The 24,715-nt window shown below is 45.0% G+C and overlaps 3 protein-coding genes across 4 annotated transcripts in view; 2 read left to right on the top strand and 1 right to left on the bottom strand.

Annotated features, from left to right (window-relative positions):
- Positions 1 to 3,422, bottom strand: part of LOC133550118 (arylsulfatase A-like) — a 30,174-nt gene extending 26,752 nt beyond the window's left edge. For both annotated transcript variants that reach the window (XR_009806240.1, XM_061896198.1), the window contains exon 1: positions 3,183 to 3,422. Coding sequence is in view for 1 of the 2 variants with exons in the window: in XM_061896198.1 (XP_061752182.1) it covers positions 3,183 to 3,403 (221 nt within the window). In the remaining variant the exon portion in view is untranslated. The remainder of the gene's footprint in view (positions 1 to 3,182) is intronic.
- Positions 3,423 to 3,809: 387 nt separating this feature from the next.
- shank3a (SH3 and multiple ankyrin repeat domains 3a) overlaps positions 3,810 to 24,715 on the top strand; it is a 444,336-nt gene continuing 423,430 nt past the window's right edge. The window contains exons 1-2 of the mRNA XM_061896187.1: positions 3,810 to 3,850; positions 5,511 to 5,729. The gene's annotated coding sequence lies outside the window, so the exon portion shown is untranslated. The remainder of the gene's footprint in view (positions 3,851 to 5,510; positions 5,730 to 24,715) is intronic.
- LOC133548862 (proline-rich protein 36-like) lies at positions 13,848 to 17,861 on the top strand. The gene is made up of 5 exons (XM_061893798.1): positions 13,848 to 14,109; positions 14,252 to 14,767; positions 14,812 to 14,972; positions 15,080 to 17,421; positions 17,486 to 17,861. Exons 1-5 carry the CDS (start codon positions 13,848 to 13,850, stop codon positions 17,859 to 17,861), a joined length of 3,657 nt encoding a protein of 1,218 aa, XP_061749782.1.

Here is a 24,715-nt window from a genome sequence, read left to right as displayed (position 1 = left end):
TCTAGTTTTAGACTTAGATCGGTCACATCTAGTCTTAGACTTAGATCGGTCAAATCTAGTCTTAGACTTAGATTGGTCACATCTCGTTTTAGACTTAGTTTGGTCACATCTAGTCTTTAAATTAGTTTGGTCACATTTAGTCTTAGACTTAGATTGGTCAGATCTAGTCATAAACTTAGATTGTTACATCTAGTCATAGACTTAGATTGGTCACATATAGTCTTAGATTGGTCAAATCTAGTCTTAGTCTTATACTGGTCACATCTAATCTTAGAATCAGTTTGGTCACATCTTGTCTTAGAATCAGTTTAGTCACATCTAGTCTTAGATGTAGTTTGGCCCCATGTAGTCTCAGACTTAGACTGGTCACATCTAATGTTAGAATCAGTTTGGTCAGATCTAGTCTTAGAATCAGTTTAGACAAATCTAGTCTTAGACGTAGTTTGGTCACATCTAGTCTTATACTTAGTTTGGTGACATCTAGTCTTAGACTTAGATTAGTTACATCTAGTCTAAGACATAGATTGGTCACATCTAGTCTTAGACTTAGTTTGGTCACATCAAGTAATAGACGTAGATTGGTCACATCTCGTCTTAGACTTAGTTTGGTCACATCTAGTCTTTAAATTAGTTTGGTCACATTTAGTCTTAGACTTAGATTGGTCAGATCTAGTCATAAACTTAGATTGATACATCTAGTCATAGACTTAGATTGGTCACATATAGTCTTAGATTGGTCAAATCTAGTCTTAGTCTTATACTGGTCACATCTAATCTTAGAATCAGTTTGGTCACATCTAGTCTTAGAATCATTTTAGTCACATCTAGTCTTAGATGTAGTTTGGTCACATGTAGTGTCAGACTTAGACTGGTCACATCTAATGTTAGAATCAGTTTGGTCAGATCTAGTCTTAGAATCAGTTTAGACACATCTGGTCTTAGATGTAGTTTGGTCACATCTAGTCTTATACTTAGTTTGGTGACATCTAGTCTTATACTTAATTTGGTGACATGTAGTCTTAGATTTAGATTAGTTACATCTAGTCTAAGACATAGATTGGTCACATCTAGTCTTTGACTTAGATTGGTCACATCTAAACTTGGACTTAGTTTGGTCACATCAAGTCTTGGACTTAGTTTGGTCACATCAAGTCTTGGACTTAGTTTGGTCACATCAAGTCTTGGACTTAGTTTGGTCACATCAAGTCTTGGACTTAGTTTGGTCACATCAAGTCTTAGACTTAGTTTGGTCACATCAAGTCTTAGACTTAGATTGGTCACATCAAGTCTTAGACTTAGATTGGTCACATCTAGTCTTAGAGTCAGTTTGGCCACATCAAGTCTTAGATGTAGTTTGGTCACATCTAGTCTTGGACTTAGTTTGGTCACATCTAGTCTTAGACTTAGATTGGTCACATCTAGTCTAAGACGTAGATTGGTCACATCTAGTCTAAGACGGAGATTGGGCACATCTAGTCTTTGATGTAGATTAGTCACATATAGTCTTAGACTTAGATTGGTCCCATCTAGTCTTAGGATTAGTTTGGTCACATCTAGTCTTAGACGTACTTTGGTCACATCCAGTCTTAGACTTAGTTTTGTCACATCTAGTCTTAGACTTAGATTGGTCACATCTAGTCCAAGACGTAGATTGGGCACATCTAGTCTTTGATGTAGATTGGTCACATCTAGTCTTAGACTTAGATTGGTCCCATCTAGTCTTAGAATTAGTTTGGTCACATCTAGTCTTAGACTTAGTTTGGTCACATCTAGTCTTAGACTTAGTTTGGTCACATCTAGTCTTAGACTTAGATTGGTCACATCTAGTCTTAGACTTAGATTGGTCACATCTAGCCTTAGACTTAGAATGGTCGCATCCAGCCTTATACTTAGATTGGTCGCATCTAGCCTTAGACTGGTCACATCAAGTCTTAGACTTAGATTTGTCACATCTAGTCTTAGACTTAGATTGGTCACATCTAGTCTTAGACTTAGTTTGGGCACATCTAGTCTTAGACTTAGATTGGTCACATCTAGCCTTATACTTAGATTGGTCGCATCTAGCCTTAGATTGGTCACATCAAGTCTTAGACTTAGATTGGTCACATCTAGTCTTGGACTTAGATTGGTCACATCTAGTCTTAGACTTAGTTTGGTCACATCTAGTCTTAGACTTAGTTTGGTCACATCTAGTCTAAGACTTAGATTGGTCACATCAAGTCTTAGACTTAGATTGGTCACATCAAGTCTTAGACTTAGATTGGTCACATCAAGTCTTAGACTTAGATTGGTCACATCAATTCTTAGACTTAGATTGGTTACATCAAGTCTTAGACTTAGATTGGTCACATCTAGTTTTAGACGTAGATTGGTCACATCTAGTCTAAGACGGAGATTGGGCACATATAGTCTTTGATGTAGATTGGCCACATCTAGTCTTTGATGTAGATTGGTCACATCTAGTCTTAGACTTAGATTGGTCACATCTAGTCTTAGAATTAGTTTGGTCACATCTAGTCTTAGACGTAGTTTGGTCACATCCAGTCTTAGACTTAGTTTGGTCACATGTAGTCTTAGACTTAGATTGGTCACATCTAGTCTAAGACGTAGATTGGTAACATCTAGTCTTAGATTGGTCAGTTCTAGTCTTCGACGTAGATTGGGCACAGACTTAGTTTGGTCACATCTAGGTTTAGACTTTGTTTGGGCACATCTAGTCTTAGACTTAGCTTGGTCACATCTAGTTTTAGACTTTGGTCACATCTAGTCTTAGACTTAGATTGGTCACATCTAGTCTAAGACGTAGATTGGTAACATCTAGTCTTAGATTGGTCAGTTCTAGTCTTCGACGTAGATTGGGCACAGACTTAGTTTGGTCACATCTAGGTTTAGACTTTGTTTGGGCACATCTAGTCTTAGACTTAGCTTGGTCACATCTAGTTTTAGACTTTGGTCACATCTAGTCTTAGACTTAGCTTGGTCACATCTAGTCTTAGACTTTGTTTGTTCACACATAGTCTTAGACTTAGATTGGTCACATCTAGTCTTAGACTTAGATTGGTCACACCTAGATCTGACTGTACTATAATATTACTTTGATTTAAAAAACAAACAAATCGACCATTCTGTATGTAAAAGAGGTACCCAAATGAGCTGGAGTAGGTTATACACAACATAGTCACCTGGACGGGCTACAGACAGGACTGGTGCTGTAAAAGTCCGTAAAGCGGAGCCCCCTCGCCGCCAGTCGGTCCAGGTTGGGGGTCAAAGAGCTCGGATGTCCGTAACACCCCAGGTCGCCAAAACCCAAATCATCGGCGAAAATGAGCACGAAGTTGGGCGTCGAAGCAGCGTAATTGCACACAAATAAAGAACTTAGAATACAAATGTGGGCAACATCCATGGCGCTCTCTCGCTGGTCAAACACCAAAATGAGTCAGGTGAACATGACGTCACGCACAGGTGAACGTGTTTATTGCTTCTTTTGTTCGTTCAAAATGAATGAAATCCCTATTAGAACGACATTTTATTGTTAAATTGAATACATATTCCTATTATACTTCCACTTATTTTTTTGTAGAAACAGTGCAATTGTTATTGCAAATAACACAATTACAGCAACGGCGCGATGATAATGACGTCATGCAGAGGCGGAAATGTAGTCTTTTTGTGTTCGGAGTACGAGTTTGGAAACACTTCCTCAGAGCAAAATGACCACGCCCCGCGTTCCAATGAGCTCATTTGATTGGTCACTGCAAAGTCCTTTCTTCTTCTGCTGCTGCTCTCGCTGAGTTGTGCGCCACTTTTGCCCCCATCGGTCGCTGAGGGAAATTGTGAAGGCAGCCTGAAGGTAAAGATGTGATGAAACAACGTCTGTTTGTTGGTTATTATTGTTATTAAACCACGTATAGTAAATTTATATTCTCACTGAAATATTATTATTATTAAACCTTGTCCAGTATATAAGTTCTCAATGAAGAAGCAGCATGACGACAGAAAAAGACTCCTTGTTCGAACTCAGACGCCCACGTGGAAAACAAATCTCCCAACGGAACCGTCGAAGTATCCTCAAATATAAAAGGATAATTAAAAAAAAATCTGCAATTTTAATGAGTTTTATAACATTTTTTGCTGGACATGAAGTGAAAGTTTGGCTAACTACATCAAGCGTCACATGACATGAAATTATATTTTGTTTTTTTTGGATGCTGTATAATTGCAGTTCTCAAGATGAACACCAGAGGTCAGCCTTGTAAAAACAGAATCAATAAGCCGACTCACGTTTTCGCAATAGTGTGTAAAAGGTGTTGATATATTTTACTATTGTGTAAAAAAAATAATACTTTTTTTGACTTTATATAGCGTTTTATTTATTTATTGTTAATTATATTTTCGCGTGTATACCTGTATATTTAATTTTTCATATTATATTTTTACCTGCATTTAACTGTGTTGGCCCTGCGATGAGGTGGCGACTTGTCCAGGGTGTACCCCGCCTTCCGCCCGATTGTAGCTGAGATAGGCGCCAGCGCCCCCCGCGACCCCAAAATGGAATAAGCGGTAGAAAATGGATGGATGGATAATCTGTACTAAATAATGCACCTAAAATCACAACTAAAGAGCAATATAATAATCACATGGCTTTAGATTTTATATAAAGATAACGCATTTAAAATCCTGATCAAATTTTTTTACAGCAGTGGTTCTCAACCTTATTTCAGTGATGTACCCCAGGTGAACATGTTCTTTAATTCAAGTACCTCCTAATCAGAGGAAAGCATTTTTGGTTGAAAAATAGAGATAAAGAAGTAAAATACAGCACTATGTCATCAAGTTCTGATTCATTAAATTTTATAACAGAGCAAAATATTGCTCATTTGTAGTGGTCTTTCTTGAACTATTTGGAAAAAGTAAAAATAATTAAAAACTTGTTGAAAAATAAACAAGGGATTCTTTTATAAATAAAGATTTCTACATGTATAAGTAATCATCAACTTAAAGTGCCCTCTTTGGGGATTTTAATAGAGATCCATCTGGATTCGAGAACTTAATTCTAAACATTTCTTCACAAAAAAATAAATTTTTAACATCAATATTTATGGAACATGTCCACACAAAATCTAGCTTGCATTGTTGTATTTCTTTTAACATTTATATTTTGTTGAAGTATTATTCAATACATATATTTATAAAAGATTTTTGAATTGTTCCTATTTTTAGAATATTTAAAAAAAATCTCACGTACCCCTTGGCATACCTTCAAGTACCCCCATTTAAGAACCACTGTTCTACAGTAAACAGGAACCCAGCAGCATCCACAACAGTAAATTTTACCCGGAGTGTATAGTGACTTTCACATGAGTAAACTTTTGGATCAGTACAACTCTACTTTTTCTTGAACTTGTAGCTGAGATAGGCACCAGCGACCCCAAAGGGAATAAGCGGTAGAAAATGGATGGATGTCACTACTCCATCCTCCTTTATTTGAATTACATGTCATGTTTTTGCAGGAAGAAGGATGGCCGGTGTGTGAATGGCCAGGAATATGTCAGGCTGATGTCTCTCTTGTGTTCCCACTGTGGTGGGAGGCCTACAGATGAGCCCCTGTCCTCTGTGGCAACCTTGGCTCTCCCTCGCCCGCGACCGGCATTGGCATTTGGGCGACATAATGACCAATAAAGGAGCTGCTGGAGGAGGAGACATCACTGCTAATTTGGAGAAGTGCTCAGGTACTGCGTTGCCATCTATTTATCCATCTATTTAACAGTCCTCATCCTCCCTTGAGGTGGACAGGTAGGGATTGGAGGGGATAGGAGGAGAAGCGGGGAGGACAGCACTTGAATTTCAATGCCAGGTTGGACTATGAGGCAACAGAAGTTAAAACATGCTTTTTCTCACACTGTAGTTTAGCCTTTAGGAAGGGTTGCTGTGCATAGTTTTCATTTACTATTCACTTTCACATCTCTCTGCAGGACTGACCTACATTCAGCTTGTAATTCTCCTGTGTGAGGAGAGTGTGAAAGAAAGATAATCATCTGACAGACTATAGCCATTGATGCCTTTAATATGCATGACTAGTCTTCTATTAGGATTGTTACCAGCTTTGGTTCTGGATCAAACCTTTACCATTCTTTCCATCAAATTGAGGACCCACATAATAAACAACAAAGGAAGTTTTGGAAATAATCCGTTAAAGGGTCACCACATTAAACCTTTAATTAACTGCAGTCTTTTTCAGTTAGTGGCCACCAAAATTTTGTTGTGCCACAAAGCAGTTGCAGGCATTTTTACTTTGTTTGTTTTGCTTTGAAGTAGAGCGCTACTATTTTGGAAATGTGCCCGTCATTTACAATCTAAATGTGTCTTTTTTAATGCATTTTAACTCGTAGATAAGCGTAAACAAAAGTCAGTGAACAATGAGGGTAATGTGAGTCAATGCATCTGTTGTGCCCATAAGACCCACTAAAATAAACATCCAAAAAGCGCCAACAATACAACAAATATGTGTCAAGTGGTGGTCAAATTCGTGTCAAGTGGTGGTAAATATGTGTCAAGTGGTGGTCAAGTACGTGTCAAGTGGTGGTCAAATACGTGTCAAGTGGTGGTAAATATGTGTCAAGTGGTGGTCAAGTACGTGTCAAGTGGTGGTCAAATATGTGTCAAGTGGTGGTCAAATATATGTTAAGTGGTGGTCATATATGTGTCAAGTGGTGGTCATATATGTGTCAACTGGTGGTCAAATACGTGTCAAGTGGTGGTCAAATATGTGTTTAGTGGTGGTCAAATATGTGTCAAGTGGTGGACAAATACGAGTCAAGTGGTGGTCAAATAGATGTCGAATGGTGGTCAAATATGTGTCAAGTGGTGGTCAAATACGTCTCAAGTGGTGGTCGGATACGTCTCAAGTGGTGGTCAAATACGTGTCAAGTGGTGGTCAAGTACGTGTCAAATGGTGGTCAAATACATGTCAAACGGTGGTCAAATATGTCTCAAGTGGTGGTCAAATATGTCTCAAGTTTTGGTCACATATGTGTCAAGTGGTGGTCAAATACGTCTCAAGTGGTGGTCAGATACGTCTCAAGTGGTGGTCAAGTACGTGTCGAGTGGTGGTCAAATATATGGTAAGTGGTGGTCATATATGTGTCAAGTGTTGGTCAAATATGTGTCAAGTGGTGGTCAAATACATGTCAAGTGGTGGTAAATATGTGTCAAGTCGTGGTCAAGTATGTGTCAAGTGGTGGTCAAATATGTGTCAAGTGGTGGTCAAGTACGTGTCAAGTGGTGGTCAAACATATGTCAAGTGTTTTTCATATATGTGTCAACTGGTGGTCATATATGTGTCAACTGGTGGTCAAATATGTGTCAAGTGGTGGTCAAATATGTGTTTAGTGGTGGTAAATATGTGTCAAGTGGTGGTCAAGTACGTGTCGAGTGGTGGTCAAATATGTGTCAAGTGGTGGTCAAATATGTGTCAAGTGGTGGTCAAATATGTGTCAAGTGGTGGTCAAATATGTGTCAAGTGGTGGTCATATATGTGTCAACAGGTGGTCAAATATGTGTCAACAGGTGGTCAAATATGTGTCAAGTGGTGGTCAAATATGTGTTTAGTGGTGGTCAAATATGTGTCAAGTGGTGGTCAAATATGTGTCAAGTGGTGGTCAAGTACGTGTCAAGTGGTGGTCATATATGTGTAAAGTGGTGGTCGAATATATGTTAAGTGGTGGTCAATACGTCTCAAGTGGTGGTCGAATACATGTCGAACGGTGGTCAAATATTTGTCAAGTGGTGGTCAAATTCGTCTCAAGTGGTGGTCAGATACGTCTCAAGTGGTGGTCAAATACGAGTCAAGTGGTGGTCAAGTACGTGTCAAATGGTGGTCAAATACATGTCAAATGGTGGGCAAATATGTCTGAAGTGGTGGTCAAATATGTCTCAACTTTTGGTCAAATATGTCTCAACTTGTGGTCAAATATGTGTCAAGTGGTGGTCAAATACGTGTCAATTGGTAGTCAAATACGTGTCAAGTGGTGGTCAAGTACGTGTCAAATGGTGGTCAAATACATGTCAATTGGTGGTCAAATACGTGTCAAGTGGTGGTCAAGTACGAGTCAAATGGTGGTCAAATACATGTCAAATGGTAGTCAAATACGTCTCAAGTTTTGGTCAAATATGTGTCAAGTGGTGGTCAAATACGTGTCATGTGGTGGCCAAATTGTGGTCAATACGTGTCAAGTGGGGGTCAAATACATGTCGAATGGTGGTCAAATATGTGTCAAGTGGTGGTCAATACGTCTCAAGTGCTGGTCAAATACATGTCAAACGGTGGTCAAATATGTGTCAAGTGGTGGTCAAATACGTCTCAAGTGGTGGTCAGATACGTCTCAAGTGGTGGTCAAATACGTGTCAAGTGGTAGTCAAGTACGTGTCAAATAGTGGTCAAATATGTCTCAAGTGGTGGTCAAATACGTCTCAAGTTTTGGTCAAATATGTGTCAAGTGGTGGTCAAATATGTGTCAAGTGGTGGTCAAATACGTGTCAAGTGGTGGTCAAATACATGTCAAGTGGTGGTAAATATGTGTCAAGTGGTGGTCAAATACGTGTCAAGTGGTGGTCAAATATGTGTCAAGTGGTGGTCAAATACGTGTCATGTGGTGGCCAAATTGTGGTCAATACGTGTCAAGTGGGGGTCAAATACATGTCGAATGGTGGTCAAATACGTCTCAAGTGGTGGTCAGATACGTCTCAAGTGGTGGTCAAATACGTGTCAAGTGGTAGTCAAGTACGTGTCAAATAGTGGTCAAATATGTCTCAAGTGGTGGTCAAATACGTCTCAAGTTTTGGTCAAATATGTGTCAAGTGGTGGTCAAATATGTGTCAAGTGGTGGTCAAATACGTGTCAAGTGGTGGTCAAATACATGTCAAGTGGTGGTAAATATGTGTCAAGTGGTGGTCAAATACGTGTCAAGTGGTGGTCAAATATGTGTCAAGTGGTGGTCAAATACGTTTCATGTGGTGGCCAAATTGGGGTCTATACGTGTCAAGTGGTGGTCAAATACGTGTCAAGTGGTGGTCAAATACGTGTCAAGTGGTGGTCAAATACTTTTCAAGTGGTGGTCAAATACATGTCGAATGGTGGTCAAATATGTGTCAAGTGGTGGTCAGATACGTCTCAAGTGGTGGTCAAATACATGTAAAGTGGTGATCAAATACGTGTCAAGTGGTGGTCAAGTACGTGTCAAGTGGTGGTCAAATACCCTTTGAAATGGTGGTCAAATACGTCTCAAGTGGTGGTCAAATACGTCTCAAGTTGTGGTCAAATATGTGCCAAGTGGTGGTCAAATGCGTGTCAATTGGTGGTCAAATATGTGTCAAGTGGTGGTCAAATACGTGTCATGTGGTGGCCAAATTGTGGTCAATACGTGTCAAGTGGTGGTCAAATACGTGTCAAGTGGTGGTCAAATACGTGTCAGGTGGTGGTCAAATACATGTCGAATGGTGGTCAAATATGTGTCAAGTGGTGGTCAAATACGTCTCAGGTGGTGGTCAGATACGTCTCAAGTGGTGGTCAAATACGTGTCAAGTGGTGGTCAAGTACGTGTCAAATGTTGGTCAAATACATGTCAAATGGTAGTCGAATATGTCTCAAGTGGTGGTCAAATATGTGTCAAGTGGTGGTCAAATACGTTTCATGTGGTGGCCAAATTGTGGTCAATACGTGTCAAGTGGTGGTCAAATACGTGTCAAGTGGTGGTCAAATACATGTCGAATGGTGGTCAAATATGTGTCAAGCGGTGGTCAAATACGTCTCAAGTGGTGGTCAAATATGTGTCAAGTGGTGGTCAAATATGTGTCAAGTGGTGGTTAAATATGTGTCAAGTGGTAGTCAGATATGTGTTGAGTGGTGGTCAAATACGTGTCAAGTGGTGGTCAAATACACCTCAAGTGGTGGTCAAATACGTGTCGAGTGGTTGTCAAATAAGTGTCAAATAGTCAAAACATGTCGAATGGTGGTCAAATGGTAATCAAATTCATGTCAAATATGTGTCAAGTAGTTCTCACACACACACACACACACACACACACACACACACACACACACACACACACACACACACACACACACACACACACACACACACACACACACACACACACACACACAGGCACGCGTAGATCAATGGGCATGTCGTAGAGTTGCAATGTTTAGGATTCAAACCCTGCGCCGTCCTTTCATAAGTTGGCAAGTCTTCTGATAGTAATTCCCGGGTGCTGCTGGTGAATCTTGAGTAGTTGTGGCGATGTTTTTGAACATCTGCTCCCACAGCTCGTGTGTGTGTTTGTGTCTGCAGGCTGCAGAAAACCAGCTATTGGACAAAATGATAGTTCAGCACCTGCTGCTATCATTTCCCAAAAGGAACAGATTAGAGGTGGAGGGAGAACTACATTTGTGGACGCCATCTTCTCTCCTAATGAAACAAATGTCAGGAGCATTGGTTTTTCAATTTGGCCGATGTTCTTTTACTTTCTATCCAATCATAATTCAGCTAGCTTATGTTGCCATGCTGTATCAAATCTGCCTTCAGAATCAACAATGTCTGTGCACTGTAAGTGAACGGCCACATACAGTTGATAGATCATCGCCATAGATCAGCAGCTGTTGTCAGTAAGACCTTCTAACTGGCCCCACTTTCAACCTGACATTGGCACCGCCTGTGATTGGATACTCCCCGGGACCGTTAGCGGAAGAATTTGAGAACACATACAGTTGATAGACAGTTGTGATAGCCAATCAGATCACAAGTTGTTGACAGTAGCCGATCTAGGTAGTCTGATGTTAACCAGACTGTTGGCAAGTTGCAACTTGGCAGGAAGAGTTGCAGCGTAGAGAAGGAGAAGAAAAGGTTGAATAGGTGGCAGATATTTGCAAGGCCATTTTTGAGAAGGATATTTAAAGAGAAACGACATTTTGTGAGACCATGTCAGCAATCAATCAATCAATCAATCAATCAATCAATCAATCAATCAATCAACCAATGTTTATTTAGATAGTCCTAAATCACAAGTGTTTCAAAGGGCTGCACAAGCCACAACCACATCCACGGTTCAGAGCCCACATAAGGGCAAGGAAAAACTCACAACCCAGTGGGATGTCAATGTGAATGACTATGAGAAACTTTGGAGAGGACCGCAAATGTGGGTTTTGGTGTTGTTTACTTGAGTAATATTGCACTCTACAGATATCTCCTATGTGTGACTGCCATCATATTGCAGTCTACACGTATCTGTTATGTGTGACTGCCATCACGTTGTAGTCTACACGTATCTCTTATGTGTGACTGCCATCATATTGCAGTCTACACGTATCTCTTATGTGTGACTGCCATCATATTGCAGTTTTAATGTATCTCATATGTGTGACTGCCATCATATTGCACTCTACAGATATCTCTTATGTGTGACTGCCATCATATTGCAGTCTACACGTATCTCTTATGTGTGACTGCCATCATATTGCAGTCTACACGTATCTCTTATGTGTGACTGCCATCATATTGCAGTCTACACGTATCTCTTATGTGTGACTGCCATCATATTGCAGTCTAGATGTATCTCTTATGTGTGACTGCGATCATATTGCAGTTTACAATGTATCTCTTATGTGTGACTGCCATCATATTGCAGTCTACATGTATCTCTTGTGTGTGACTGCCATCATATTGCAGTCTACATGTATCTCTTATGTGTGACTGTGATCATATTGCAGTTTACAATGTATCTCTTATGTGTGACTGCCATCATATTGCAGTCTACACGTATCTCTTATGTGTGACTGCCATCATATTGCAGTCTACACGTATCTCTTATGTGTGACTGCCATCATATTGCAGTTTTAATGTATCTCATATGTGTGACTGCCATCATATTGCAGTCTACAATGTATCTCTTATGTGTGACTGCCATCATATTGCAGTCTACATGTATTTTTTATGTGTGACTGCCATCATATTGCAGTCTACAATGTATCTCTTATGTGTGACTGCAATCATATTGCAGTCTACAATGTATTTATTATGTGTGACTGCCATCATATTGCAGTCTAGATGTATCTCTTATGTGTGACTGCAATCATATTGCAGTTTACAATGTATCTCTTATGTGTGACTGCCATCATATTGCAGTCTACATGTATCTCTTGTGTGTGACTGCCATCATATTGCAGTCTACATGTATCTCTTATGTGTGACTGTGATCATATTGCAGTTTACAATGTATCTCTTATGTGTGACTGCCATCATATTGCAGTTTACAACGTATCTCTTATGTGTGACTGCCATCATATTGCAGTCTACAAGGTATCTCTTATGTGTGACTGCCATCATATTGCAGTCTGCATGTATCTCATATGTGTGACTGCCATCATATTGCAGTCTACAATGTATCTCTTATGTGTGACTGCCATCATATTGCAGTTTACAACGTATCTCTTATGTGTGACTGCCATCATATTGCAGTCTACAAGGTATCTCTTATGTGTGACTGCCATCATATTGCAGTCTGCATGTATCTCATATGTGGGACTGCCATCATATTGCAGTCTACAATGTATCTCTTATGTGTGACTGCCATCATTTTGCAGTTTTAATGTATCTCATATGTGTGACTGACATCATATTGCAGTCTACATGTATCTCTTATGTGTGACTGCCATCATATTGCAGTTTACAATGTATCTCTTATGTGTGACTGTGATCATATTGCAGTTTACAATGTATATCTTATGTGTGACTGCCATCATATTGCAGTCTGCATGTATCTCATATGTGTGACTGCCATCATATTGCAGTCTACAATGTATCTCTTATGTGTGACTGCCATCATTTTGCAGTTTTAATGTATCTCATATGTGTGACTGCCATCATATTGCAGTCTGCAACGTATCTCTCATGTGTGACTGCCATCCAATTGTAGTCTACACGTATCTCTCATGTGTGACTGCCAACCTATTGCAGTCTACATGTATCTCTTATGTGTGACTGCCATCCACTGGTCCCACTTATCATTAAACCATGTACCAAATTAAATAACTTTGAGGTCGGTAAGCACAACCAAAATCATTCTGTACATCAGGTGCGCCGGGTTATAAGGCGCACTGTCGAGTTTTGAGAAAATTAAACTAGTTTAACTGTGCCTTATGGTCCGAAAACGAGGTTAATTTTAGATGTAGAAAAAAAAAACCATGACATGACCTATTTAAAACATAACCATTAGCTCTTAAGTGTAGTAATGCGTTGGGGTGTCATGAGGTAAGTGTGTACCTAATGTTATGGCCTGTAATTGCATGATATATAAGTGAGAATGACACGTCATCACTAGGATGGAATCCAATAAACCGGCGAGGCAGCCTGAAGTGTTTGCTGGAGGCAGCCGTGGGAGCACATTTGCGTGCATCTCCTGTTTGAGTCCAGATCAAGTGGCCCCGATGATGAAAGCCGTCGTGCGTCTGGCTCCCGCGCCTGGGTAGCGTCCACAGAGAACATCCTGGCAAAGACGCCGGAGCGATCTGGCACGACAGACGCTGTGAGAGCGAGCCCGCCCAATCATGCAAAGAAATCTAACAGGCCTCGGTGGGGTAACGAGAACCCAGGAACTCATGAATGTTGGAGGAGCTGCCGGGCTAATATTGACGCTATTATCTTGCACACTCATATTGTCATTGCTGCTAAGTCAGAGGCAGCACTGACACTAAGTCGTCTGTCATCTGACACACTTTGTCGGATTGAATCAACTCCGCTGATGCAGTATCCCATTCGAGGGTTCTGCTTCCACGGCTTTGTCTTGTGGACATGATGGCAATATTAAAAAGCGAGGCAGCCCTCCTGGCCGCTGCTTTACCCTCCGGTCTGGTCCTCTGCCAGGAGGGATTTATTCCTTTTCAGGCTGACTCCCGCCTCACCCCCTCTCTCGTCAGGCAGACTCCCGCCTCACTACCGCCTCAGTCCCGCCTCCCCCCCGCTCTCGTCAGGCGGACTCCCGCTTGGCTACCACCTCAGTCCCGCTTCACTCCTGCTCTCGTCAGGAAGACCCCCGCCTCATCCTCGCTCTCGTCAGGCGAGCCACGGTTCCCACGGAACAAAACGATCCTACCGCACTTGCACTTTAAATGAGGAGGCAGATTCGTGCCAAGGTCTCAACAGATTCTGACGCCCGCCTCACTCCCGCCTCACTCTCGCCTCACTCCTGCTCTCGTCAGGCAGACCCCCGCCTCACCCCCGTTCTCGTCAGGCAGACCCCTGCCTCACTACCGCCTCAATCCCGCCTCACTCCTGTTCTCGTCAGGCAGACTCCCGCTTCACTACCGCCTCAGTCCCGCCTCACTCCTGCTCTCGTCAGGCTGACCCCCGCCTCACCCCTGCTCTCGTCAGGCAGACCCCCGCCTCACCCCCGTTCTCGTCAGGCAGACCCCCGCCTCACCCCTGCTCTCGTCAGGCAGACCCCCGCCTCACCCCCGTTCTCGTCAGGCAGACCCCCGCCTCACCCCCGTTCTCGTCAGGCAGACCCCCGCCTCACTACCGCCTCAGTCCCGCCTCACTCCTGCTCTCGTCAGGCAGACTCCCGCCTCACTACCGCCTCAGTCCCGCCTCACTCCTGCTCTCGTCAGGAAGACCCCCACCTCATCCCCGCTCTCATCAGGCGAGCCACGGTTCCCACGGAACAAAACGAGCCTACCACACTCGCACTTTAAATGAGGAGGCAGATTCGTGCCAAGGTCTCAACAGATTCTGACGCCCGCCTCACTCCTGCTCTCGTCAGGCAGACTCCCGCCTCACCCCCGTTCTCGTCAGGCAGACCCCCGCCTCAGTACTGCTCTCGTTAGGCAGGCAACCGCCTCACACCACGCTCTGATCAGGCAGACCCCCACCTCACCCCCGCTCTCATCAGGAAGACTACCGCCTCAACCCCGCTTTCATCAGGTAGACCCCTTCCTCAGCCCCGCTCTCATCAGGCAGACTCCCGCCTCACTCCCGCTTTCGTCAGGCAGACTCCCGCCTCACTCCGGCCTCACTCCTGCTCTCATCAGGCAGACTCCCGCCTCACTCCCGCTTTCGTCAGGCAGACTCCCGCCTCACTCCGGCCTCACTCCTGCTCTCGTCAGGCAGACTCCCGCCTCACCCTTGCTCTCATCAGGCAGACACCCGCCTCACCCCCGCTTTCGTCAGGCAGACCCCCACCTCACTCCCGCTCTCATCAGGCAGACCCCCGCCTCAATCCCGCTCTCGTCAGGCAGACTCCCGCCTCACTCCCGCTCTCGTCAGGCAGACTCCCGCCTCACTACCGCCTCACTACCGCCTCACTACCGCCTCACTCCTGCTCTCGTCGGGCAGACTCCCGCCTCACCCTCGCTCTCATCAGGCAGAGACCCGCCTCACTCAAGCTCTCGTCAGGCAGACTCCCGCCTCACCCCCGCTCTCGTCAGCCAGACTCCTGCCTAACCCTCGCTCTCTTTAGGCAGACACCTGCCTCACCCCCGCTCTCGTCAGGCAGACTCCTGCCTCACTCCTGCTCTCATCAGGCAGACCCCCGCCTCAGTACTGCTCTCGTTAGGCAGGCAACCGCCTCACACCACGCTCTGATCAGGCAGACCCCCACCTCACCCCCGCTCTCATCAGGAAGACTACCGCCTCAACCCCGCTTTCATCAGGTAGACCCCTTCCTCAGCCCCGCTCTCATCAGGCAGACTCCCGCCTCACTCCCGCTTTCGTCAGGCAGACTCCCGCCTCACTCCGGCCTCACTCCTGCTCTCATCAGGCAGACTCCCGCCTCACTCCCGCTTTCGTCAGGCAGACTCCCGCCTCACTCCGGCCTCACTCCTGCTCTCGTCAGGCAGACTCCCGCCTCACCCTTGCTCTCATCAGGCAGACACCCGCCTCACCCCCGCTTTCGTCAGGCAGACCCCCACCTCACTCCCGCTCTCATCAGGCAGACCCCCGCCTCAATCCCGCTCTCGTCAGGCAGACTCCCGCCTCACTCCCGCTCTCGTCAGGCAGACTCCCGCCTCACTACCGCCTCACTACCGCCTCACTACCGCCTCACTACCGCCTCACTCCTGCTCTCGTCAGGCAGACTCCCGCCTCACCCCCGCTCTCGTCAGCCAGACTCCTGCCTAACCCTCGCTCTCTTTAGGCAGACACCTGCCTCACCCCCGCTCTCGTCAGGCAGACTCCTGCCTCACTCCTGCTCTCATCAGGCAGACTCCCGCCTCACCCTCGCTCTCATCAGGCAGAGACCCGCCTCACTCAAGCTCTCGTCAGGCAGACTCCCGCCTCACCCCCGCTCTCGTCAGCCAGACTCCTGCCTAACCCTCGCTCTCTTTAGGCAGACACCTGCCTCACCCCCGCTCTCGTCAGGCAGACTCCTGCCTCACTCCTGCTCTCATCAGGCAGACTCCCGCCTCACTCCCGCTTTCGTCAGGCAGACTCCCGCCTCACTCCGGCCTCACTCCTGCTCTCATCAGGCAGACTCCCGCCTCACTCCCGCTTTCGTCAGGCAGACTCCCGCCTCACTCCGGCCTCACTCCTGCTCTCGTCAGGCAGACTCCCGCCTCACCCTTGCTCTCATCAGGCAGACACCCGCCTCACCCCCGCTTTCGTCAGGCAGACCCCCACCTCACTCCCGCTCTCATCAGGCAGACCCCCGCCTCAATCCCGCTCTCGTCAGGCAGACTCCCGCCTCACTCCCGCTCTCGTCAGGCAGACTCCCGCCTCACTACCGCCTCACTACCGCCTCACTACCGCCTCACTCCTGCTCTCGTCGGGCAGACTCCCGCCTCACCCTCGCTCTCATCAGGCAGAGACCCGCCTCACTCAAGCTCTCGTCAGGCAGACTCCCGCCTCACCCCCGCTCTCGTCAGCCAGACTCCTGCCTAACCCTCGCTCTCTTTAGGCAGACACCTGCCTCACCCCCGCTCTCGTCAGGCAGACTCCTGCCTCACTCCTGCTCTCATCAGGCAGACTCCCGCCTCACCCTCGCTCTCATCAGGCAGAGACCCGCCTCACTCAAGCTCTCGTCAGGCAGACTCCCGCCTCACCCCCGCTCTCGTCAGCCAGACTCCTGCCTAACCCTCGCTCTCTTTAGGCAGACACCTGCCTCACCCCCGCTCTCGTCAGGCAGACTCCTGCCTCACTCCTGCTCTCATCAGGCAGACTCCCGCCTCACCCCCGCTCTCTTTAGGCAGACACGTGCCTCACCCCCGCTCTCGTCAGGCAGACTCCCGCCTCACTCCTGCTCTCGTCAGGCAGACACCCGTCTCACCCTCGCTCTGGTCAGGCAGACTCCCGCCTCACCCCCGCTCTCTTTAGGCAGACAACCGCCTCACCCCCGCTCTCGTCAGGCAGACTCCCGCCTCACTCCTGCTCTCGTCAGGTAGACACCCGTCTCACCCTCGCTCTGGTCAGGCAGACTCCCGCCTCACCCCCGCTCTCTTTAGGCAGACTCCCGCCTCACCCCCGCTCTCGTCAGGCAGACTCCCGCCTCACTCCTGCTCTCGTCAGGCAGACACCCGTCTCACCCTCGCTCTGGTCAGGCAGACTCCCGCCTCACCCCCGCTGTCTTTAGGCAGACAACCGCCTCACCCCCGCTCTCGTCAGGCAGACTCCCGCCTCACTCCTGCTCTCGTCAGGCAGACTCCCGCCTCACTCCTGCTCTTGTCAGGCAGACACCCGTCTCACCGCCGCTCTGGTCAGGCAGACTCCCGCCTCACTCCTGCTCTCGTCAGGCAGACTTCCGCCTCACCCCCGCTCTCGTCAGGCTATCCCCGGCTCCCACGGAACAAAACGGGTCTCCCACACTCGCACTTTAAATGAGGAGGCAGATTCGTGCCAAGGTCTCAACAGATTCTGATGACGGGGATGGCCTGGCGCAGTTGGGAGAGTGGCCGTACCAGCAACCTGAGGGTTCCTGGTTCGATCCCCACCTTCTACCAACTTCGTCACATACATCGTGTCCTTAAGCAAGGCACTTCACCCTTGCTCCAATGGATCGTGGTTAGGGAAAGGCAATGCAGTTCCCGCCATCAGTGTGTGTGTGAATGGGGGAATGTGGAAATAGTGTCAAAGCGCTTTTGATGAAACCCGTTTGATGACGAGAATCCTAAAAAGGATTTTGGTGTGAGGTTGAATTATGGTCTTTATCTTGAGGTGTGCTGCCTTGTTCTCAGTTCACCTTTCTGCGCCAAACAGAATTGATCATCGCCCACAATGAGTTTGTCCTCACCGCACTTCTACATTTCCATAAATGCCTCCTGGCGGATGTATACCACGGCTTTCCCATCAGGATTGTGCGTTTAAGTCAGGAGGCTGGCACGTTAAGAGCACTACCTGCCAAGCAAATACTCCTTTCCTCAAGCTGTGAGAGGGAACCGAGTCTCTGAGAGGGTTTTACGTGTCTGCCGACCAAACATCTCATCACACTGCAGTTCATTGAGCGCTGGATGGACAATTCTACTCGGCACACGAGCTAAAAAGACGCCTTTTCACAACAAAGCTCATCTTTGTGCCACAATAGAAAAAGAAAAGACACTGATGGAGGTTTCCTATTGTTGTTTGTCTTCTTTTGCCAGTGTGCAATGAATGAAGTCGCACTATTTATTGTGGGAGGGATTAGATAGATAGATAGATAGATAGATAGGTCTTTATTGTCATCGCACAAGTACAACAAAACTTTGTTTTCGGCACAAACCAGATTCAAGACTAGACAAACAGTGTACAGGGTTACAGAACAGGATAGCTGATGGGTCGCCCTGTAAAAGATGGGAAAAAGGTAAAACGCTGGGGAAGGATGAGTAAAAAAAATACAATCTAGACTGGGCTCCTAAGGGGACCCAGTCTGGAGTGGGAAAAAACCTCCCTAGCAAAGCACATATACATATTACCACGTACATCTTGAGATATCTAGCAACAGAGGGAAGGGAGTGCGGGGTCATGGTGGTAGGCCGCAGCTCTCAGGCGCTGACCATCTTTTCATCACCCCTATGGGATTTGCATCATTCTTTTACATTCACTATCTAAATCAATAACAGTTACTAGAGATGGGAATATTTGAGTACCGGTATTTGCTATAAATGATGATTTTGTCTTTATTTGTTTACTGATCACAAGCTCAAAGAATGCCTTGGGTTTAAACAGATCGTAATACACTCATAATACACCTGCCTTGACTCAAATATGCAGTTGAAATGCCATCCCATTCCTAACCCGTAGGGTTCAATATGACCTTTTGCAGCCATTACAGCTTCAACTTTTCTGGAAAGGCTGTCAACAAGGTTGCGGAGTGTGTTTATAGCAATTTTTCCACCATTATTCCAAAAGCGCATTGGTGAGATCACACACTGATGTTGGTGGAGAAGGGCTGGCTCCCAGTCCCTGTTCTAAGTCATCCCAAAAGGTGTTCTGTCGGGTTAAGGTCAGGACTCTGTGCAGGCCAGTCAAGTTCATCCACACCAGACGCTGGACCTTGCTTTGTGAGCTGGTGCACAGTCATGTTGGAAGAGGAAGGGGCCCGCTCCAAACTGTTCCCACAAGGTTGGGAGCATGGAATCGTTCAAAATGTTTTAGTATCCTGGAGCATTCAAAGTTCCTTTCACTGAAACTATGAGGCCAAGCCCAACTCCTGAAAACCAACCCCACATCATAATTTCTCCTCCACCAAATTTCACTCTGGGCACAATGTAGTCAGAAATGTAATGTTCTCCTGGCAACTTCACAACCCAAACTGGTTCATCAGATTGCCAGATGTGAAAAGTGTGATTCATCACTCCAGAGCAGTGGTCCCCAACCACCGGGCCGGTACCGGGCCGTGGCCCGATTGGTACCGGGCCGCAGAATAATTTTTAATTAATTTTTATTAATTAATTAATTTTTTTGTAAATTAAATAAACATTAAAAACACAATATAAACTTACAATTAGTGCACCAACCACAAAAACCTCGCTTTTTCATGACAAAAACGTCCATTTTTAATGACTAAAATTTTAAAAATAAAAATGAAAACACCAGTGGTCCCCAACCACCGGGCCGGACCGCGGCTCGATTGGTGCCGGGCCGCAGAATAATTTTGCGTTAATGGGGCGGCATAGCTCGGTTGGTAGAGTGGCCGTGCCAGCAACTTGAGGGTTGCAGGTTCGATTCCCGCATCCACCATCCTAGTCACTGCCGTTGTGTCCTTGGGCAAGACACTTTACCCACCTGCTCCCAGTGCCACCCACACTGGTTTAAAAAAAAATGTAACTTAGATATTGGGTTTCACTATGTAAAGCGCTTTGAGTCACTAGAGAAAAGCGCTATATAAATATAATTCACTTCACTTCACTTCAATTTTTATTTTTTTTAATAAAAAAAATAAAAATACATTTTAATATTTTTTTTATTCATTAAATCAACATAAAAAAACATAAGATACACTTACAATTAGTGCACCAACCCAAAAAAACTACCTTTTTCATGACAAAGAAAAAATTAAATGAATATAAAAATCCCCTCACCCTACCCCGCCGGGCCGCGGGGACAAATTATCAAGCGTTGACCGGTCCGCAGCTACAAAAAGGTTGGGGACCACTGCTTTACACCATTGCATCCGACTTGGTGATGTATGGCCTAGATCAGGGGTCGGGAACCTTTTTGGCTGAGAGAGCCAGGAATGCCAAATAATTTAAAAAGTGTTTCCGTGAGAGCCATATAATTTATTTTAACACTGAGAACAACTGAATGCGTGCATTTTTAAGTAAAACCAACATTTTTAGAGTATAATAAGCATCTTATTATTTTTAATAACATTGTTATTCTGATGCTAACCCAGGGGTGTCAAACTCATTTTAGTTCGGGGGCCACATGGAGAAAAATCTACTCCCAAGTGGGACGGACTGGTAAAATCCCTGCACGATAACTTAAAAATAAAGACACCTTCAGATTGTTTTCTGTGTTTAAAAATAGAAGAAGCACATTCTGAAAATGTACAAATCATAATGTTGTTGTTTTTTTACACTTACATGTTGCGGTTAATAATATTCTATCTTTATTTGTCGTTATTTATATTTTCTGAATGATCAATCAATCAATCAATCAATGTTTATTTATATAGCCCCAAATCACAAATGTCTCAAAGGACTGCACAAATCATTACGACTACAACATCCTCGGAAGAACCCACAAAAGGGCAAGGAAAACTCACACCCAGTGGGCAGGGAGAATTCACATCCAGTGGGACGCCAGTGACAATGCTGACTATGAGAAACCTTGGAGAGGACCTCAGATGTGGGCAACCCCCCCCTCTAGGGGACCGAAAGCAATGGATGTCGAGCGGGTCTAACATGATACTGTGAAAGTTCAATCCATAGTGGCTCCAAGACAGCAGCGAGAGTCCCGTCCACAGGAAACCATCTCAAGCGGATCAGCAGCGTAGAGATGTCCCCAACCGATACAGGCGAGCGGTCCATCCTGGGTCCCGACGAGCGGTCCATCCTGGGTCTCGACTCTGGACAGCCAGTACTTCATCCATGGTTATCGGACCGGACCCCCTCCACAAGGGAGGGGGGGACATAGGAGAAAGAAAAGAAGCGGCAGATCAACTGGTTTAAAAAGGAGGTCTATTTAAAGGCTAGAGTATACAGATGAGTTTTAAGGTGAGACTTAAATGCTTCTACTGAGGTAGCATCTCGAACTGTTACCGGGAGGGCATTCCAGAGTACTGGAGCCCGAACGGAAAACGCTCTATAGCCCGCAGACTTTTTTTGAGCTCTAGGAATCACTAATAAGCCGGAGTCTTTTGAATGCAGATTTCTTGCCGGGACATACGGTACAATACAATCGGCAAGATAGGCTGGAGCTAGACCGTGTAGTATTTTATACGTAAGTAGTAAAACCTTAAAGTCACATCTTAAGTGCACAGGAAGCCAGTGCAGGTGAGCCAGTACAGGCGTAATGTGATCAAACTTTCTTGTTCTTGTCAAAAGTCTAGCAGCCGCATTTTGTACCAACTGTAATCTTTTAATGCTAGACATGGGGAGACCCGAAAATAATACGTTACAGTAGTCGAGGCGAGACGTAACAAACGCATGGATAATGATCTCAGCGTCTTTAGTGGACAAAATGGAGCGAATTTTTGCGATATTACGGAGATGAAAGAAGGCCGTTTTAGTAACGCTTTTAATGTGTGCCTCAAAGGAGAGAGTTGGGTCGAAGATAATACCCAGATTTTTTACAGTCACCTTGTTTTATTATTTGGTTGTCAAATGTTAAAGTTGTATTATTAAATAGAGGTCGGTGTCTAGCAGGACCGATAATCAGCATTTCCGTTTTTTTGGCATTAAGTTGCAAAAAGTTAGCGGACATCCATTGTTTAATTTCATTAAGAAATTAAACAATGAATGATGTGATATTGTTCATCAGTCAACTCAATGGTGTTCATTTTCAATCAATCAAGATAAAAAAATATCAAAATCAAATTACAGTATGCCATGTATGTAGTTTGATCATTTTCCTCAATTGATGTACTAACATCATGTGGTTTATTTTGTACATATGTACCATCATCTACACTCTACAGACATACAAAGAATTGCTATTGCAACATCCAAGCAGACAAATGTAGATGAGCTGTTTCTTTCATTCAAAAATTTCAGGTTAATTTGTATACTTAGCAAACTCATCCCGCGGGCCGGATAAAACCTGTTCGCGGGCCGTACGTTTGACACCCCTATGCTAACCAATAATTAATAGAATACTTATTACCATTAATGCAACTTCTTGAACAGGTGCGGTAGTAAACGGATAGATGGATTAAAATGCATGAGAATGTCTCATCTTTTGAACGTTATTTTTAACACGGTGATTACCAGCGGAATTATTCATTACTTATCGTGTTAAGCAATGTCAGCTAAGATTTATCGGAGAGCCAGATGCAGTCATCAAAAGAGCCACATCTGGCTCGAGAGGCATAGGTTCCCTACCCCTGGCCTAGATATTGCTGCTCGGGCATGGAAACCCATTCCATGGAGCTCTCTGCGTGCTGTACGTGGGCTAATTGGAAGGTCATTTGAAGTTTGAAGCTCTGTAGCAACCGACTGTGCAGAAAGTCTTTGCACAATTTGAGCCCTCTCTGTCAGTTTACGTGGACCGACCACTTGGTGGCTGAGTTGCTGTTGTTCCCAAACTCTTCACTTTTCTTACAATAAAGTTGACTTTGGAATATTGAGGCGCGAAGATATGGATTTGTTGCACAGGTGGCATCCTAAGACTTTTCCACGCTGGAAATCACTGAGAGCGGTCCATTCTTTTCACAAATGTTTGTAGAAACAGTCTCAAACATCCATCCATCCATCCATTTTCTACCGCTTATTCCCTTTCGGGGTCGCGGGGGGCGCTGGCGCCTATCTCAGCTACAATCGGGCAGAAGGCGGCGTACACCCTGGACAAGTCGCCACCTCATCGCAGGGCCAACACAGATAGACAGACAATATTCACACTCACATTCACACACTAGGGCCAATTTAGTGTTGTCAATCAACCTATCCCCAGGTGCATATCTTTGGAAGTGGGAGGAAGCCGGAGTACCCGGAGGGAACCCACGCAGTCACGGGGAGAACATGCAAACTCCACACAGAAAGATCCCGAGCCTGGATTTGAACCCAGGACTGCAGGACCTTCGTATTGTGAGGCAGACGCACTAACCCCTCTGCCACCGTGAAGCCCGACTTGGTGATGTATGGCTTAGATATTGCTGCTCGGGCATGGAAACCCATTTCATGAAGCTCTCTGCGTGCTGTACGTGGGCTAATTGGAAGGTTCACTTGAAGTTTGAAGCTCTGTAGTAACCGACTGTGCAGAAAGTCTTTGCACAATCCGACCCCTCTCTGTCAGTTTACGTGGACCGACCACTTGGTGGCTGAGTTGCTGTTGTTCCCAAACTCTTCACTTTTCTTATAATAAAGTTGACTTCGGAATATTGAGGAGCGAGGAAATTTCACGAATGGATTTGTTGCACGGACTTTTCCACGCTGGAAATCACTGACAGCGATCCATTCTTTTCACAAATGTTTGTAGAAACAGTCTCCATGCCTAAGTGCTTGATTTGATACACCCGGGTCTGGGCCAAGTGATTGGGACACCTGATTCTCATCATTTGGACGGGTGGCCAAATACTTTTGGCAATATAGCGTATGATCTCAGTAAAAACCAATGTCTGTATACTTCATTGTTTTGTTAAAACCCATTTTTTGGTAAAGAGACGGCACTTTGAATAGATTTTGGTAGAATTGCCCATGAGAACTGCTGAGTGACAAAATAAAAACACTGCACAAAGTCAATATAGGTCATAGGAGATTGAAACTTTTATTAGTAGATTGCACAGTACAGTACATATTCCGTACAATTGACCACTAAATGGTAACACCTGAATACGTTTTTCAACTTGTTTAAGATAATTTAGGACCCAAACCCTTAAAACAAGTAAAATACTCTAACATAAAAATCTGCTTAGTGAGAAGAATTATCCAATAAGACTGAAAAATGAGCAAATATCACCCTTATTTGAGATATTTAATCGTACTTAGGTTTCAGTTTTTGCAGTCCAAGCCTTCTTACTTGGCCGGCAGGAATCTTTCATTCAGTTTTTTGCAAAACCCCGACTGTAAAAACACTTTGGCTCGGATGCCATAAACCAGCGA

The sequence above is a fragment of the Nerophis ophidion genome, linkage group LG03, assembly GCF_033978795.1.
Source record: "Nerophis ophidion isolate RoL-2023_Sa linkage group LG03, RoL_Noph_v1.0, whole genome shotgun sequence".
In the NCBI taxonomy this organism is placed as follows: domain Eukaryota; kingdom Metazoa; phylum Chordata; class Actinopteri; order Syngnathiformes; family Syngnathidae; genus Nerophis; species Nerophis ophidion.
Note: the sequence above shows the minus strand (reverse complement) of the source record. Positions and strands in the feature narration are given on the sequence as shown.